Below are 17560 nucleotides of genomic sequence, written 5' to 3'. Positions count from 1 at the left end.
AGTTAAAGAACATCAATGAGAAATGGCAAACCAGATGAAAGAGATTAAATTTAAACACTTGGGATATAAGTACAGGGGCTGGGGCTGTGGCGGGTAAGGTCACTGCCTGCAGTGTCGGCATCCCATGTGGTTGCTGGTTTGAGTCCTGACTGCTCCACTTCTGATCCAGCTCTCTGCTATGGCCTGGGAAAGCACTAGAAGATGGCCCAAATCCTTGGGCTCCTGCATCCACATGGGAGACCTGGAGTACTCTTGGCTCCTGGCTTCGAATTGGCGCAGCTCCAGCTATTGCGGCCAATTAGAGAGTGAACCAGCGGATGGAAGACCTCTCTCTCTCTCTCTGCACCTTATTCTTTCTCCGTTTCTTTGACTTTCAAATAAATAAATAAATCTTTAAAAAAAAAACATAAGTACAAAGATGACTTACTATAAAGAAATATTAAAATCTACCAAATACTAAAATTAAAAACAATTAAATAGCAAATGTGCATATATTATACAAAAATTACTACTAAATTACCTCCTTCAAAGCAATATGCCCTGATGCTTTCACAGGAGAATGATTTCCAGTTTTCAAAAAGGGGAGGCTAGATAGTGTCAGTGTTGTACTTATGGTTCCAAAGTATTGAAAATGAAGGAAACTTCTTAACTCATTTAATAAATAATTATTGTAAATACAATACAAGAAAGAAAACTAAAGACCAGTATCATTCTTGAATAATGCTACAAAAATGTTGAGTGGATTAACATTCTTTAGTTCCTTGTTAAGAAAATAATAAATCATAACCAAGCACAATTTATTTGAGGAATGCAACATTGAGTCAATACTAGGGAATTCATTAATATATCTATATCTAAGAGAGAGAGAACATATGGTTATCTCTATAGATGCTCAAAGAGCTTTTGAGACAATTCAATTTCCATTCCTGATTAATTAAAAACCACTTTTAAAAGGCAAGAATTAAGGCAGAGACCGGCGCTGTGGTGCAGCTAATAAAGCCGCTGCCTGCAGTGCTGGCATCCCATATGGGCACCAGTTTGAGTCCTGGCTGCTCCACTTCCGATCCAGCTCTCTGCAATGGCCTGGGAAAACAGTGGAAGATGGCCCAAGTTCTTGGGCCCCTGCACTCGCATGGGAGACCCGGAAGAAGCTCCTGGCTTCAGATCAGTGCAGCTCCAGGCGTTGGGGCCAACAGGGGAGTGAACCACTGGATAGAAGCCCTCCTTCTCTCTGCCTCTCCTTCTCTCTCTGTGTAACTCTTTCAAATAAATAAATAAATCTTAAAAAAAAAGGGACACTTTCTAAATACAAATTAATCCAAATCAACTTGTGTCTGCCTGACTCTCTGTATCTATTTATCTGGATCAATCAATGTGTCTTCCTTAGCCCTAAAGATAGTATCTTAAAGGGATAGGAGAGTTCTGGTGGCATTTTTACTCACATTAGAAACAAAGCAAGGATGTCCTTTATCTCTACTACCATTTAATACTGTACTAGTGATATTAAGATAATGCAATCAGACAGAAAAATCAAAAAAGCATACAGAAGTAAAAGGATCTTTATTTGCATATTGTATGATTGTGTACCTATAGTATAAATGATAAAATGACAAAGTAACAAACTATAAAATTAACACACAGAAATTAATAGTGTATTTATATACACCAACATAACCACTACAGAACATAATTGTAGAGACACCTCATTTTCAAACAGCAAAACAATCAAATACTTGGAACCCTAACAACAAGTGATCCACAGCCAGAAAAACCATTTTTTCTTTTAGTATTTGTTGTATATTTGAATAAAGGAGATTAGGTACTGGTATTGTATCAGTATTCATTTTCTGATTTTGATCATCTGTAGCTAGATAAGAGAATGTCCTTAATTTTAAGAAACACACACTTGGGGCTGGTGTTGTGGCATAAGGGGTTAAGCCTCCCCCTGCAATGCCGGCATTCCATATGGGCACCGGTTTGAGCCCCGGCTGCTCCACTTCCATTCCAGCTCTCTGCTAATGTGCCTGGGAAAGCAATGGAAGATGGTCCAGTACTTGGGCCACTGCACCCACATGGGGACTCAGAAGAAGCTACTGTCCTGGCTTTGGCCTGCCCCAGCCCTAGCTGTTACAGCCATTTGTGACAGTGAACCAGTGGATGGAAGACCTCTCTCTCTCTCTGTCTCTCCCTCTCTCTCTCTCTCTCCTCTGTCTGTGGCTCTGCCTTTAAAATAAATCTTAAAAAAAGAAATGCACATTTAAGTATTTGGGGGTAGAGACATATCATATCTGCAATTCACTCTCCAATATTTCAGAAAAACAATGATAGAGATACATCTATTTAGAGTTTCAAAACAAATACATATGTATATATAATGTATGTGTATAGAGAGAAACAGGGCAGGAAAAAAAAGAATGAGAAAGCAAATGTGATAAAATGTTGCAATTTGGGAATTATTTGCAATATTTTTTTGCAAATTTTATCTGTCTGAAATTATTTCTAAATAACAACATTTTGTTAAGAATTCAGGGGCTGGCCTTGTGGCATAGCACGTAAAACAGCCACGTGCAATGCCTCTTCAATAGGACAGCATGGCTTGCAATATGCAGCCTATGGAATGAGACTTCATGGAAAATGAATCTCAGAAATGGACATGACCTTGGAGACCTTCCAGTGAGTGGATCACTGGAATTAAAAGAATAAATCCAAAACTCTTTTTATATCAGTGCTTCTCAAATTTTAGTGTGTATATGAATAACTATCAGGAGATCTTGGTAAAATGCTGCTCCTGATTCAGGAGGTTTGAGGGTGAGTGAGGCCCGAGAGTCTGCATTTTCACTGAACTCCCAGCTGACGAAGAAGCTGCTGGCCCTAGCCTTAGTCTTCAAGAACTAAAGGTTCTATAGCAGTTTGAGGCAGAGCAACAGGAAGAGCTGTCCTTGCTTGGGGGCTCAGAGCTCTTGTACATGCATTTCTCCTACAATCTCTGAAACTGTTTCTGTGCAGCAGTATTGTCTTGTTTTATAGATAAATGCCACAGCGGTCAAGGTCTCACACCTAGGTAGTGGTGGCTCTGGCAGTAGAGCATGTCTGACTCGCATGAGTCTCGTCTTTTCATCTTTTATTCCTTCCATAATCATCTCACGAGGGAAGTTTACATCACTATTTGGGAGGGAAGAAGATTGAGGCTGAGACCACAACTCCAGGTGGGGAATAGCTAGAAATTCTTCACTCTTCCATGTTAGTCTGCACAGAAGCAGAGCCACATAGTAACATGGTTGTGTTCCACACAGTGGAATCCTACGGGCACCAGTCTTCTGCCTCATTCCTTGGCCTCCAAGAAATCCTGGCAACTGTTGATGGAGAGGCCAACCTCTGAGATCCGATCCCAGGAAATCCCAGGAGACATCTGAGTGACGTCATCCCTACCCCTTCTTACCCCTTGACTTAGTCCTGTAGCTCAGCCATCAGGGTTTGTGAGACTCTTGGCAGTGAGCAGCAGAGAATGAGGCAAGCAGATGCCAAGAGCTGGCTCCTGGGAAGGGGAGATGCCCGACCTGGATGACCAGTCAGTCCAGACCAGCGCCAGGAAGAGAGATTGTGCTGGCCACAAAGTTGCTCCTGGGGCCAACTTGAGCCAAGGGTCATGGCAAGAGAAAGCCGGGATTTGGCACAAACAAGGGATTGGAAAATAAGAAGAGCAGCAGCCCAGAGCTTCTATACCCCTCTGGCTGGGCAAGCCAGCCTCTGGGACAACAGAGAAACTGGATCCTCTGTTCTCTTCCAAAGAGGATTGAAAGGCTTCCTGTTGAGCCCTTCCGCTGCCCCGGGTTGGGTAGGGTGGGGGGGAGGGGAGTCAGGGATAAGGGATGTGTTCATGACCCCTGGGGTTTGCAGGGTTTTCTCTATTGAATCACCTCTGGAGGCCATGGGAGATCTTATGGTACCTAAACTGGTCCTCCTTGGAGCAGAACATAGAAGTACACTAGCGGTAAGAGCTGCAACTTCTCAAAACACAGGCGTCTTGCAGTGCCTCCTACCCCTCCTCCTTTGCCCAGAATTTCATCTCCTCTCTCTTTTAATAAACTCAAATTTAATTCCTTTTCTCCATAAACTCAATTCATTTTTTAAAAAAGATTTATATATTTATTTGAATGGCAAAGTTACAGAGAGGAAGAAACACACAGAGAGACAGAGATAGAGGGAGATAGGGAGTCATCCATCCACTAGTTCAATCCCCAGATGGCCACAACAGCCAGAGCTGGGCCAGGCTGAAGTCAGGAGCCAGAAATTTTATCCAGGTCTCTCTCCCACATGGGTGGCAGGGGGCCAGGCACTCAGGCTATCTTCCAGTGGTTTCCCAGGTGCATTAGCAGGGAGCTGGATGAGAAGTGGAGCAGCCATGGAGCTCATATGGCATGCCAGTGTACAGGTGGTGGCTTAACCCACTGCTCTACAATGCCTGCCCCCATCTCTCCTCTTCTTATACCAACTCAGCAGATTGCCCCAGTTGGCTGGCCCAGCTCTTCCATGGGCCAATAGCAGAAAGTCCACAAAAAAGCATTAAATAGGGACACACATGATTCAGGATTCAGCATTCAGCCTGGTGGTTGGGGATTTTTCTCTATGACATCATTTGCCCAAGTAGATGAGTTGGGTGACCAAGCTTAGATGCCCACCCAGTCACTGTGCCATTCCACCCAAGCACAATCTTAGAATGAGGTAAGCCAGAGAGGAATGATTGTCCATTCCTTTGCTCAGTTTGTAGTCTGATTTCCTCTGTACCAAGTACATCGCCTCAAGTGAGCAGTGGTAGCTTAGACGTGGACTCTACAAGCAGTGGCCCACAAAGTGGATCTTAGACACTGTAATTCTCAGGGCAGCCTGGTTTAACTGCTGCTGAAATGAATCTAGGTAGAAACAGATGCCTGGGCCAGGCGGATGAGAATCTCAGCATCCTTTCAGCTTTCAGGAGGATCACAGATCCTCTATCAATAGGACCTACATGAGAGGGGTAGTTCTGTAGAATCATCTTGAAGCAAAAATGACTGAGCTCACGAACGGAAGTATTCAGCTAGAAACTCTCGAAGGTATTGTACTGGGTCTGTGTGGACTTATTTCTTTCTAATTTGTTTGAACGGCAGTTGTGATGAGCAAGGAATTCCCTGGGATGCTATGGTGTGGGTCTTAGCTTAGATGCTAAATGTCCCCCCTAGTGATCCATGTGTTAAATGTTTCATCCCTGAAATTTCAGATTAATGGTCTAGGATGGTAAAATTTAATACAATTATGGTGTCTCCAGGCGGGACATTTTGGGGGATGACTGGATTGGATTGGGTCTTTGGGGTGGATTCCCCATGATTAAATCCTCATGGCTTTGTAGGAGACCCCCCAGACATAGACATGAGCTCCCCTTGCCATGTGGTGCTCCACGTCTCCTTGGAGCCCTGCTGGTAGGAAGCCTCACCACAGGCTGAATTAATGGGGCTGTCTGCCTGATCCTGGACTGTGAACTTACAACACTCCTAGTCAAATAAACCTTTTTTTTTTTTTTCTTTATAAAGCCAGTTGCCTCAGGTATTCTGTTGTCATGATGAAAAGCTGACTTAGTGAAATCCACCATGCATGTAGACCTACCTAGTCTTGCTTTTTGTCAGTTAGCACCATGTGAGGTTGACTTCATTCTAACAAAATATAGAATCTTACTGATGGCACGAATTGTTTCCAAAGCTAAGACTGCGGGACAGCCTGGTGTGCTGGCTAGGTGCCACCCACCTGAATCAAGCTGAACACCATGAGGGGATGATGGCTCCCGGTATCCTGCCATTCATCAAAAGTGAACAGTCTCAGAATACACAGACCGTGTCCCACACACTCAGATCACAGTGACCAGGACACGGCTTAGATCTTGGGTGCCCACAACCCAAGAGGTCCTCCCTGCTCTGCTCCTACTCCTCCTCACCCACCCTCACTTGTAGAGAACAGGAGAGAACACCCCCATGTAGTACTAGCTTCACAGAGGCCATTCTCAAGCAAGCCAGGCCTGGTCCTCCTTCCTTCCTGCTGTTTCCTAGCTCATTGTTGCCATGGAGATGAGATGCCTCTGGGCTCTGAGCCTTATCTGGAGGCTAGCCTTCCAACACCTTGCTATAGGCAAATCCACTCACTCCCTTGGCTCCCCCAGACTGTGAGAAAACTTAAGCTGGATTCCTTCAGTCAAGTGGCTCAAGGGACACCTTGCCACCACACACTGATGACTGGAGGGTTCTTTCTCAAATCCTGCTGTGTGGGTGGCAACCTGTGGCTCTCTGGAGGCCTACACACCAATGTCCATTCTTTGTTTTCTAGAAAAGAAGATCTAATTTCAAACTTTGTGCCCCAGCAGGCCATGGCAGCATCCACACAAATGGGCTGGTGAGGGGGTGAATGTGGTCTCAGGGGGCACTTGCAGCCCAGACCAGCAGGAGATTTATTATGGTATTATAGGGAAGGGGCCTTCAGAGAGTACATGGAGGGTGCATATTATTAAAAAAATAAAAAACTGGGGCCGGCACTGTGGTGCAGCGGGTTAATGCCCTGGCCTGAAGTGCCGGCATCCCATATGGACACAGGTTCAAGACCCAGCCGTTCCATTTCCGATCCCACTCTCTGCTATGGCCTGGGAAAGCAGTGGAAGATGGCCCAAGTCCTTGGGCCCCTGCACCCACCTGGGAGACCTGGAAGAAGCTCCTGGCTCCTGGCTTCGGATCTGCGCAGCTCCGGCCGTTGCAGCCAATTAGGGAGTGAACCAGTGGATGGAAGACCTCTCTCTCTCTCTCTCTACCTCTCTCTCTCTGTCTCTCCTCTCTCTGTGTAACTCTTTCAATAAATAAATCTTTAAAAAATAAAATAAAAATAAAAATTAAAAACTCTGCATGGATTTCAAAATTTTTTTTCACCAAAATAAAACTTTAATTCATTTTTTCATGAGCTTATTGAAAAATTCTCCTACTGGAAACTCCCAGGCTTATCTCCCTGGCCACGAACTCTCCCTGAACTCAGTATTCCCACGTGGATGTTTAATAAGCTTTGACACTTAATATGAAGCCAGCCTGAACTCACAATCACCTCCAACCTCCTTGGGAATAGGACAAGAGAACCTGCTCCACCCACACACTTCCATTTTCCGGATGCCTCAGCTCCCAGACAATCCCCTGTGCGTCTCACTCATGCAGAAGCCAGATCCTTCCACGCCTCACAAGTCCCTATGTGTCCAAAGCCCTGTCCCTCTCTGACGTCACCTTCAACTGCTCATGCTCTGGCTGCCGCCGTCCAGCCTCACTCCAGCCAGACAGGAGACAGTGTGGTGCTGCTCCCTGACCTGGGAGACCTGGGGCCTTGGGATCCAGTAAGTCTGATTCTTTACTTCCTCCAGGCTCCACTCAAATGCCTTCTTGGATGCTTGCTTAAAAACTGCAGCTCCTCACTCCACTTCTTTGCCTTATGCTGCTTCATATGTCATAAGTCCATTGGACTCACTCATGTATTTCCTTCCCTCTTTATTGATTTCTCTCTTCTCTTACTGGCATGTAAGTTTGCCTTTTGTATCCCCAGTGCCTAAAGACATGTCTAGCATATACCCAGTACTCAGTACATGTGGCTGAATGGATGAATGAATGGGTAAACAGGCAATAAGGCCTACCTCCTGCAATACAGAATACAGCAATCATTTTATAGCTCCTGCCTTTTAGCAAAAGCTTCAGGGATCCCTCTCTCTCTCGCTCTCTCTCTCTCTCTGTCACACACACACACACACACACACACGCACACCTCCATTTGGTTCCCACCATGGAGAAAGGACCTAATGAATGATGAGAAAGACCAGAGGAGCAAGTGGAGGGGCAGGCAGGGGCCAGTGCTGTGGTACAGTGGGTTAAAGCCCCAGAATGCAGCACCACCATCTCATATGGGTGCCGGTTCAAGTCCCAGCTGTTCCACTGCTGGTCCAGCTCCCTGCTAATGCATCTGAGAAAGCAGCGGAGGATGTCCTAAATCCTTGGGCCTCTGCACCCACATGGGAGACCCGGAAGAAGCTTCTGGCTCCTGGCTTCAGATTGGCTCAGTTCCAGCCGTTGTGGCCATTTGGGGGTAAACCATTTGGATGAAAGACCTCTCTCTGTAACTCTTTCAAATAAATAAATCTTTAAAAATTAAAAAAGAAAAAAAAAAGAGGAAGGGCAGACAATAACTAGCATTAGCCCCTCCAGGGGCCAAGCACACACACTCACTCTGCAGCTTCAGTGACCTCCCACACATTTGCCACTGCGGCCCATAGGGGCTCCTTACTCAGGCCTGGTGTGGCCAAGGAAGCAGTACTGGAGGCCACTAGAATTAACAATATTAACATAGAGAGGCTTCTGGAAACAGCCCTGTGACCTTAAAAAATAATATTTCACTTTTAAAAATTGATTGATTATTTTTCATTTTGTTTGAAAGGCAGAGAGAGGGGTAGACAGAGAAAGGTCTTCTGTCTGCTGGTTTACTCCTCCCACATGCCTGTAGGATCCAGGACTGGGCCAGGGCAGGCCAAGCCAGGAAACTGCGGTTCAGGTTTCCATTGTGGGTAGCCGGGGCCCAAGTACCTGAACCATCACCTGCCGCCTCCCAGGATACATATTAACAGGGAGCTGGATCAGAAGCGGAGCTGGGACTTGAACTCAGGCACTCTGATGTGGGATGCAAGCTTCTGAAGTGGCATCTTAACTACTGTGCTAAATCCCCACCCTACCTCTGGCTTTTTTGATCAAATGCAAAACACAATGAGCCAGCCTGAGTTTTTAACCCAGCTTTCAAAGTGGAGTAAGGTTTCCGCAGGTGCGTTCATTTAGACAAACCTGAGAACATCTGAGTTTCTCTTTGGAAAGGACAGGCCCTGCTTACCTGGTGCTAACTGTCTAAGGCTTGGTTCATGGTGTGTGTGTGTGTGTGTGTGTGAGAGAGAGAGAGAGAGAGAGAGAGAGAGAGAGAGATTTTCAGTCTTGCCAAATGGTACCCCTGATAAGAAGAGCCACAGTTTACTTCATGTGTGCTCTGTGTAGTTCCTCGTGGACCCCAGTCCCCATACTACCCTGGCAGACTTCTCCCCCTGCCCATCCACAGGAAGCAGGATAGCACAGTGATCAAGGCCATGGTTTCCAGAATCAGACCTGGATTTGGAACATCTCAACATCTGATGTTGACTTGGACTAGTGACTCAACTGCACTGAGTTTTTGTTTTTCTCCTGTAAAACAGTCAGAACAAGATCTCTCCCATGGGTTGTTATACAGCTAAAAATATGACAATATATATAATGCGCCAGCAGATCGTAAATGCTTGGCAAGCAGCAGCCTACAGATTGAGACTGCATTGTGGTGGCCTAAGTGGGACCCTTGGCTTTCCTAAGCACTGCTCTGGGATCCTGTGCAGGCAGCTGAGTCATCTTGTGTAACAGAGCAAAGGTTTCAAGGGGAACTTGATCTAAACTCACGTTCACTCAGATCAGCATCTTCTTCAGCCTTGGCTTCCATTTGCCCTACGGGATGAACAAACGAGAGATCAAAGGAAGAAATCCCAGAAAGGGAGACACACAGAAGCAGGTCCTCAGAAGGAGAAAGTGAGAGGAAATGTAAAAGACAGGAGCATGCCATTCAGTTAGAAGTCCAGAGAAGAGGAGGCAGTACCAATTCTGGTGCCATAGAGCACAAGGCTATGTGGCCTGGGAAGCTGACCAAGGAGGGTGTGATCTCCTAGGCTAGCATGTGGGGTCCTCCAGCAGGAGAGAGATACAGTAGAGGGGATTGGTAGGTACTAAGACCCCATGGTCTAAAATCTCACTGCTCAACCTCACTAACAAAAAGTATCTATTCTAGGTGTCACCTGAGAAAATGTAAATACTTATGCCCCTGTACATCTTGTCAGCTCACCTTCAATCCCTTGAAGTTACAGGAGCCCTTGCTTAATCTGTATGTACTTTTTTTTTTTTAAAGATTTTATTTATTTATTTGAGAGCTAGAGTTACAGACAGTGAGAGGAAGAGACAGAGAGAAAGGTCTTCCTTCCGTTGGTTCACTCCTTAACTGGCCACAACAGCAGGAGCTGCACCAATCCGAAGCCAGGAGCCAGGAGCTTGTTCCAGGTCTCCCACGCGGGTACAGGGGCCCTAGGACTTGGGCCATCTTCTGCTGCTTTCCCAGGCCATAGAAGAGAGCTGGTTTGGAAGAGGAGCAGCCGGGACTAGAACCAGCACTCATATAGGATGCCGGCACTGCAGGTGGAGGATTAACCAACTGCGCCATGGTGCCGGCCCCAAGCTGGCTATAATTCTACTTCTACTTCCACTTCCACACTACCTCTGGGGGCCATAAAAATGCCAGATAGGACAGGTGTCAGCCAAACTTCCAGTGCTGAGTCCCAGTGCCATGTGGAGCAGGGACCATCAACAAATGCTTGCTTCTTGGATAATCAGAGTCTGATCAGAGGCAAGCATTTGATTCCGTGATGGGGAGACAGTAGGGAAATGCGGCTACCTTCAAAAGCAGGTGTTCGCTACCCATTCAATCCTGAGGGTCACAGTTTGCTACTCATCCAATCCTGGCTACACAATAGCCAAGTGCTGCGAAAACACTGAAGGCAAATGTAGTAAAAAAGATAAAATAGGCTGGTGCTGTAGCTCAATAGGCTAATCCTTCACCTGTGGCGCCGGCACACTGGGTTCTAGTCCCGGTCGGGGCTCCGGATTCTGTCCCGGTTGCCCCTCTTCCAGGCCAGCTCTCTGCTGTGGCCCGGGAGTGCAGTAGAGAACAGCCCAAGTCCTTGGGCCCTGCACCTGCATAGGAGACCAGGAGAAGCACCTGGCTCCTGGCTTCAGATCAGCGTGGTGCACCGGCTGCAGCACGTTGGCTGCAGCAGCCATTTGGAGGGTGAAACAATGGCAAAGGAAGACCTTTCTTTCTGTCTCTCTCTCTCACTGTCCACTCTGCCTGTCAAAAAAAAAAAAAAAAAAGAATCGAGTATCCACTCGATTTCCTTAGTTCTCTCAGTGAGAAAAAAAAAAGATAAAAGAATAAAGGAAGAGATTAAAAAAGGAGCACCTCCAATTGAAGCAAAGCATGGTGGAAGAGAAAGAAGAGAATCAGCCACACCCACTGAAGACTGTCCCCACTTAGCTATTTCTGTGAGGTTCCCTTCTTTGGGGGTGTGTACATGGGCCCAGTTTTCTGGGAGGGACCACTTCAAGTTGAAGTAAGTTTACCGTGAAGGAAGAGAGCATGGAGTTTGGTCCTTACAGATTCAAGTTGTCAGGGGACTACAGAGTTCCCAGGATGAGAAGAGAACTTCCATATCCCAAGTCCTGTTTGCCCTCAACCTCAGTGTCTTTGCTCATGAAACTTCAGTTCTATCTAAAGAGGAAAACAAACGCAAGTGGAAAGAGGAGGTATCAAAGGCCCTGGAAACAAAAGTATGGCGAGGAGGGCCTGGTAAGGAGTGATGCAGGCACAGCAGCTGTGGGTGATACCACCGAGCAAGACAGGGAGACAAGATCAGCAGACTTAGCCATGTCCCCCCCTCCACCCAGGCATGGACAGGGTAGGGGCCTCTGGATGCCCCAGATGACAGTGGCTGAAAGGACAGATGGGGACAGAGGATCACCTTTCTATGGCTATGATGGAGGTCAAGTTCATTTGAAAGCAGCCATATGTGCACCACCTGGCAGATGCATGACCTGGCTCTCTGACAGCTCTGATCTTGTCTCCTTCCACTCTTGTTCTCTTCTGTCCTTCCACCCACACGCTGGCCTCCTTCCCAGTTCTTGACACAACAAGAATGCTCATTCCCATTTTTCCTGTTGTCTCTAGCTGGAACGCAGGCCTCTGCTCCATTCTCAACTTGACCTGAGAGGTCTTTCCTAGCACAAGTAGCTTCCTGCCACAGTGCACCTTGCACTCTGACCTGCACTTATTGCCAAGAATTTGTGTTGTCTGCTTCTTCCAATGGAATGGGAACAATTCCATTCTTGCACATAGCAAGCCTCTTAAATAGTTGTTGAAGGAATGCATGAACCCAAAGCCATAATATGGATAATATATGTATATATATATATATATATAAGAGTTTTACTGGTTGGAGTGTGTGCTATTTCAGGTTGGACCACCTATAAGGGGCAGAGGTCAGGATGGGAATCCACTGCAGTCGGGAGGCTTTGGTAAAAGCTGCTGAGCTATGTTTGAAGCAGCCAGACTTGCAGCTCCACTCCATGGGTTGTAGCTGTGTGGGTGGCGACCTCTAAAAGGACCTCCCATGATCTTTCACTCCTGATATTCATGTCCTTGTGTTTTTTCCTCCCATCTTGAATAGAACTGACCACCATGACCTATGGGATGTTGAGAAAATGTGCAACCAAGAGACTTGGTTATATACGATGTGCTGGCTTGTGTCTTTGTTCTCCATTCTGCAGACACCCAGCCGTCATACCATGAAGACACCCAGCAAGTCCACATCATGTGGAGGAAGACAGGCCTCCTGCCAACAGCCAGCAGCACGTGAGTGAACCATCTCAGAGGCAGATCCTCAGCCCCAGCCAAGCTCTGCCATGATGCAACCCTGCCTGACATCAGATTACAATTTCGTGAGATACTCCGAGTCAGAAGGACCCAAATCCCCAACCTGCAGGATCCATGTGAGAGGTTCAGTGTTTATTACTGTTTTATGCTGCTACATTTTAGAGTAATTTCTTTCACAGTGAGAGGTAGCTCGCATGAAGGGGATGGGGATCAGTCATCTCAGCTCCAAGTTGATCCAGTATGACAAGGATCGTGTCTTTCCATGGTTGACTGTGTAACCCTCTTCCCCCTCTGGAACTGGCTGGTCCCAGTTCCATTCTGCAACTCTTAGTAGCCACAAATGCCACCTGTATCCTCAATGAACTTTATTTAGACACAAGAAGACACAACAGAAAATACATACACAGATACAGATTATTTTTTTTTTCTCTACAGGATGAACAGACATCACATAGGGAATTTAAAAAGTAGGTGCATGGAATGTCAGAAAATACTGCAAGTTTCCTTGTTCACTCACACTTGAAACAGACACATATTTCAGAAAAGACAAGGAAATTCTACCCCAACAATAGGATTCACATTTGGTCTGTAACAGCACACAGGTGTTAGGACGGTGACAGAGGAGTTAGGGATCCAGTTATTCTTGATGTGACAGAATGCTCACAACACTAGTAGAACTCTGTTTAAACAAAGGACAGCATCGAGGAAGATGCCACACCCCCACCGCACAGATGCTTGGCAAGCTGTCAGCTAGGTTGTAAAGCAGCTTGGCAAATCCCGCTAGGTCAGCTCTCATCTTGCGGTTCGAAGATCTGCATCACCTCCCCCTGGGTGTGCACAGAAACCCTAGGAAGGCTGCCATGTCACATGCACACGGGCCGGCTTGGGAACCCACAGCACAGAACGTGCACCTCGGGTTACAAAGTGTGGCTTTTGAAAGGGAGAGGGATCGCAGCCAAGAGGCGGACACATGCTTTGCCAATGCGGCCACATCCATCGGTGGGGTTTCCCACACACTGCCTGTGGTCCCCAGGCATGGGGAGCCACTGGCTTCCGTGTCCTGCTCCCCACCACGGGCAGAGCAAATGGATGTCTCTTGGCAGTCTATCACCACCTCTACAGTCACACCTGTGACCTCCTGGTCACTCCTGTCAGAAGCCACCAGGACAAGCCGCCACGGAACCACCCCCGCTTACTCCTGTCCCGAGTAAGCCTCCGGCCTCCAAACATTCTTCACATTTCCCATCAGGGGTCCCTAGGCAACCTCTGTATTTTAGTAAAAAATGGTTTCCACTGTACCCTTCGTGTGTCCTCTTCCTAATGTGACAAATCCCGATGAGATGAAGTTATGGAGATCTGGTCCTCCACTTCGGTAAGCATCCTTCCCATAATGCCCTGCAAGAAGATGGGGCAGAATTACCTGGCGCATCCACGACACCCAGACCGTAGACGATTGCGGCTCCGTCTCACCCAGCCACAGGGGTGTGCAGGTGTTCAAACCGGCAGCTTGGTCAGAAGGTAGAAGTGGTCGAGAAAAAGATATATACTATATACAGTGTATATTACTATATAGTAATATATATACTATATATATAGTAATATATATACTATAGTAATATATACTGTATATTTCTGAATATTACATACATACATATATATGCATATATGTGTGCATATATACATGTAAGCACATATATATGTGTGTGCATATATATGTATATATATGTTATTGTGCAACAAAGAATAAAGTCCTGGGAACACTGAAAGCAGGGGCATCAAGAGGGGATACATGGCTTGACTGTGGCATTTCTGACTCGGCATAACACCCACCCAACCATCAGTCCATAGACACCCCCTGACTCCTGATGAGTTGTGTCCCAATAAACCCATCAGCAGTTGAAAAAACTCTCCCGAGGTCGAAAATGCTCCTCACTCCACAACACGGGAAAGCACCACCTGTTTACCCTCATGATTGAGGGGCCGACCGGGAGCCGTGCTCGCGGCTGTGGCCCAGCGTGCCCAGAGAGGCTCACGCTCTCCATCGTCCGCCCCAGAAAAGATCAATGCTCACAGTTCCAAGCATAGTCTCCACTGGACGCATACAGCTCCGGCACCATCATAAAGTTGACAGATCGTTACGTTAAACCATCCTGTGACGGGCACTCTCTTTGTATTCGTCCCACCATTCTCTCCTTTGGCCCCACTCTCCTTGCCTTGTTTGTTTTCTTTCTTTCCAAAGCACGCAGGAGTGGGTCTCAGGGGTGCTGCTGCGTACGTGTGTGCGCTTATGAATCACATCACGGTCTGAGACCACAGTCTTGTGACTGCACAGAAACCCAACAGCAGCTGAAACTGACAAGTAGGATATGGTGATCAGAAAGCCTCGGAAGACACCAATGTGCTGTTTTCTCCGGATACCCCACAATGAGACCTATCCCTCATCAGCCAGCTACAAACATCCACCTGTGCATTGGAGATGAGGGAAAGACAGAGGGTAGCTAAGGACTGGGAGAAGGAATTCAAAGAGAGGGGTGTGAATGTTCCACTTGTGACATTCAAAGTAGGATTTCACAGTGCACTTGAAGTGCAGCCAAGGTAAAGAAAGAAAGGACTCCAAATGTCAACCTGTAGTACCCACATGCGAGAAAGGAGGAAAACCATTTTTTCCATGTTGCTGCAAGAGTGCATGAAAAATTATAGTATGTGAATAACTTAAGGTACATTGCTAAGTGAAAAACTGGACAGCACACGGTATATTAAACTGATCATAGTACTGTAAAAACTCAAATCAACACATACCAAAAATAAGCAAATAAGATTCAAAGAAACCACACCATGACATTGCCAACTGCCTTTGGGTAGTTAGAAAATGAGTGCTATTTCTCCTCTTCTTTCAACTATTTTCCAAGAATTTTTTCCATAACAAATCTATAATTTTTCTAATATAAATACTATAACGGCCAAGTTCATGATAAAATGCAACAACCACCCAAATCACAGTTTTTGTTTGCAGGGGCTCCCTCTGGATCAGTGGATCTCAGCCCTGGAGATGTGCTAGAATCATCTAGAAGCTTTGAAAAAAATTAATTATTTAAAAGGTAGAGTAGCAGAGAGGGAGAGACAGAGAGATCTTCCATCCTCTGGTTCACTTCCCAGATGGCTGCAACAGTGGGCTCTAGGCCAGGCTGAAGCCAGGAGCCCAGAACTCCATCCAGGTAGCAGGCACACAAGCACTCGGGCCATTTGCTGTTGCCTTCCAAGGCGCACTAGCAGAGAGGTACACCAGAAGCCTAGCAGCCGAGACTCAAACCCACACTCTGACACAGATGCTGGCGTCGAGAGCTTAACCCACTATGCCACAATGCCAGCCCCCATCTGGGAGGTTTTAAAAACACAGGTGCCCAGATGCAATTCCGGATTCCAGCTTAGTTCAACAGAGTCCAGGCTTGGACAGGGGTATTTGTAAACAGCGCTCTGGCTGATTTTAATGCCCCATTGGGAACAAGAAGCCCTGCTCTAGCACAAGTGGACAAACAAGCCGAGTCCCCTCTGTTTGGATGGATTCAGGGAGCACTTGCTGGGACTCTCTCAGGTGCACGGCACCATCCACTATGTACATCCAAGGCTTCAGCACTCTGCTAGAGGGAAGTCTGGTTTCCTGCCTTCTCAGCCCAGCTCTCAAAGCCAAGCCTGCGTAACAACCAGGAGAGCTTGAAGCAGACAGCTGGGTCCCACTCCCGGCGCTTCTGATTCTGCAGATCCAGGATAGGGCTCAGGAGCTGGCATTTCGGTCAAGCCCCCCGGCAGTGCTGGGGCCGTGGGTCCAGGGACCACACTCTGACAACTGTCGCCCTAGGACACAGGAGATTCTTGCCACTGCTTCCCGCACGCCTGCTACTGTGGAGTACGTTACTCACTCCTCAGGGCACCCAGCTTTCCACGAGGAACATTCTTGCTGCAAGCTACGGTGGCCACAGCCCACAGTTTCATAGAATAGAGTTATTAGAGCTGAACTAAGAGGCTTCTGCCCATCTCCCAAGCCACGTGACAGACAGCTCGGGACCCTGGACTCCGGTAGCTGCTGGAACCCTGAGTCCCTAGCAGGGGAGAGGAAGGGTCCTGTGGAGGGGAGGGCCAGGACCCTTCTCCTAAAACTCAGCCATTTCCTCCCCAGCCCAACACACCCGACTCGAGAACAGGAGAGTCGGGAGACCTCGTAACAATTTAGAAGCTGCATAAATTTAAGCCTCATTAATTCAGAACCTGGGATACATCCGGCAGAATTTGGGCTGCTTTATTTTTGTGCTCCTTATGAATAAAAATTTTTAATAAACAAATCAATACTGAGGGTGACAGAACATAAAACAATGTCTGTGCTACTTACAAATCATTCTTGTCTCTTAGCTGGACAAGGTCCCTCTGGACTAAGCCTTGCTCCAGTGCACTGGGGCTGTGCTTGCTTGGAAGGGAACTAAAGTTGCTGAATCTTCTAACACATGCCATGTGGTGGCACAGAACCTACACAGATACAGGTTTTTGTTTTAGACATTTAAAACTACCATAACATTTGGCAGGTGACAAAGATCTTTCACATATACTATTTACTTGAAATTGTAACGCCTAATGACAAGTTGTTCATCATTACTATTTTCCCATTTTGTTGACGGACAGAATGAGACCAAAAGGCTGAAAATGGAAGATGACTGAGCCGGAACGAGCATCCTGGTTATCTAAATCTAAATCTCATGTTCATTCCATCATGCACACGTGGCTTCGTTTGCTCCTCACAAACACCCTGTGCAAAGCGGCAGTAACTTTCCCAAGTTCATGGCTGCTCAATGACAGCTCCTGGATTCCCACTTGGTCTAGCTGCCTTCAAAGCCCACACTCTCTCCGCAACTCTCAGCCCTGTGGACTGAATGAAGGCCATGATGACTCTTCCCTGAGATGGAAGCCATAGTAGAAATGTTAGGTCCGCAGA

General features: G+C 46.8%; 1 protein-coding gene across 3 annotated transcripts in view; it reads right to left on the bottom strand.

The window, feature by feature from the left end:
• Positions 1–17560, bottom strand: part of SHISA6 (shisa family member 6) — a 325702-nt gene that overhangs the window by 152053 nt on the left and 156089 nt on the right. For 2 of the 3 annotated variants that reach the window (XM_062175261.1, XM_062175262.1), the window contains exon 3: positions 13879–13974. The exons of the other annotated variant lie outside the window; for it this stretch is intronic. In XM_062175261.1, coding sequence (XP_062031245.1) covers positions 13879–13974 — 96 coding nt within the window. The remainder of the gene's footprint in view (positions 1–13878; positions 13975–17560) is intronic. 3 annotated transcript variants of the gene reach the window in all.

This window comes from Lepus europaeus, chromosome 18 (genome assembly GCF_033115175.1).
Source record: "Lepus europaeus isolate LE1 chromosome 18, mLepTim1.pri, whole genome shotgun sequence".
NCBI classification, from domain to species: Eukaryota; Metazoa; Chordata; class Mammalia; order Lagomorpha; family Leporidae; genus Lepus; species Lepus europaeus.
This window is presented reverse-complemented; position numbering and strand designations above follow the sequence as displayed.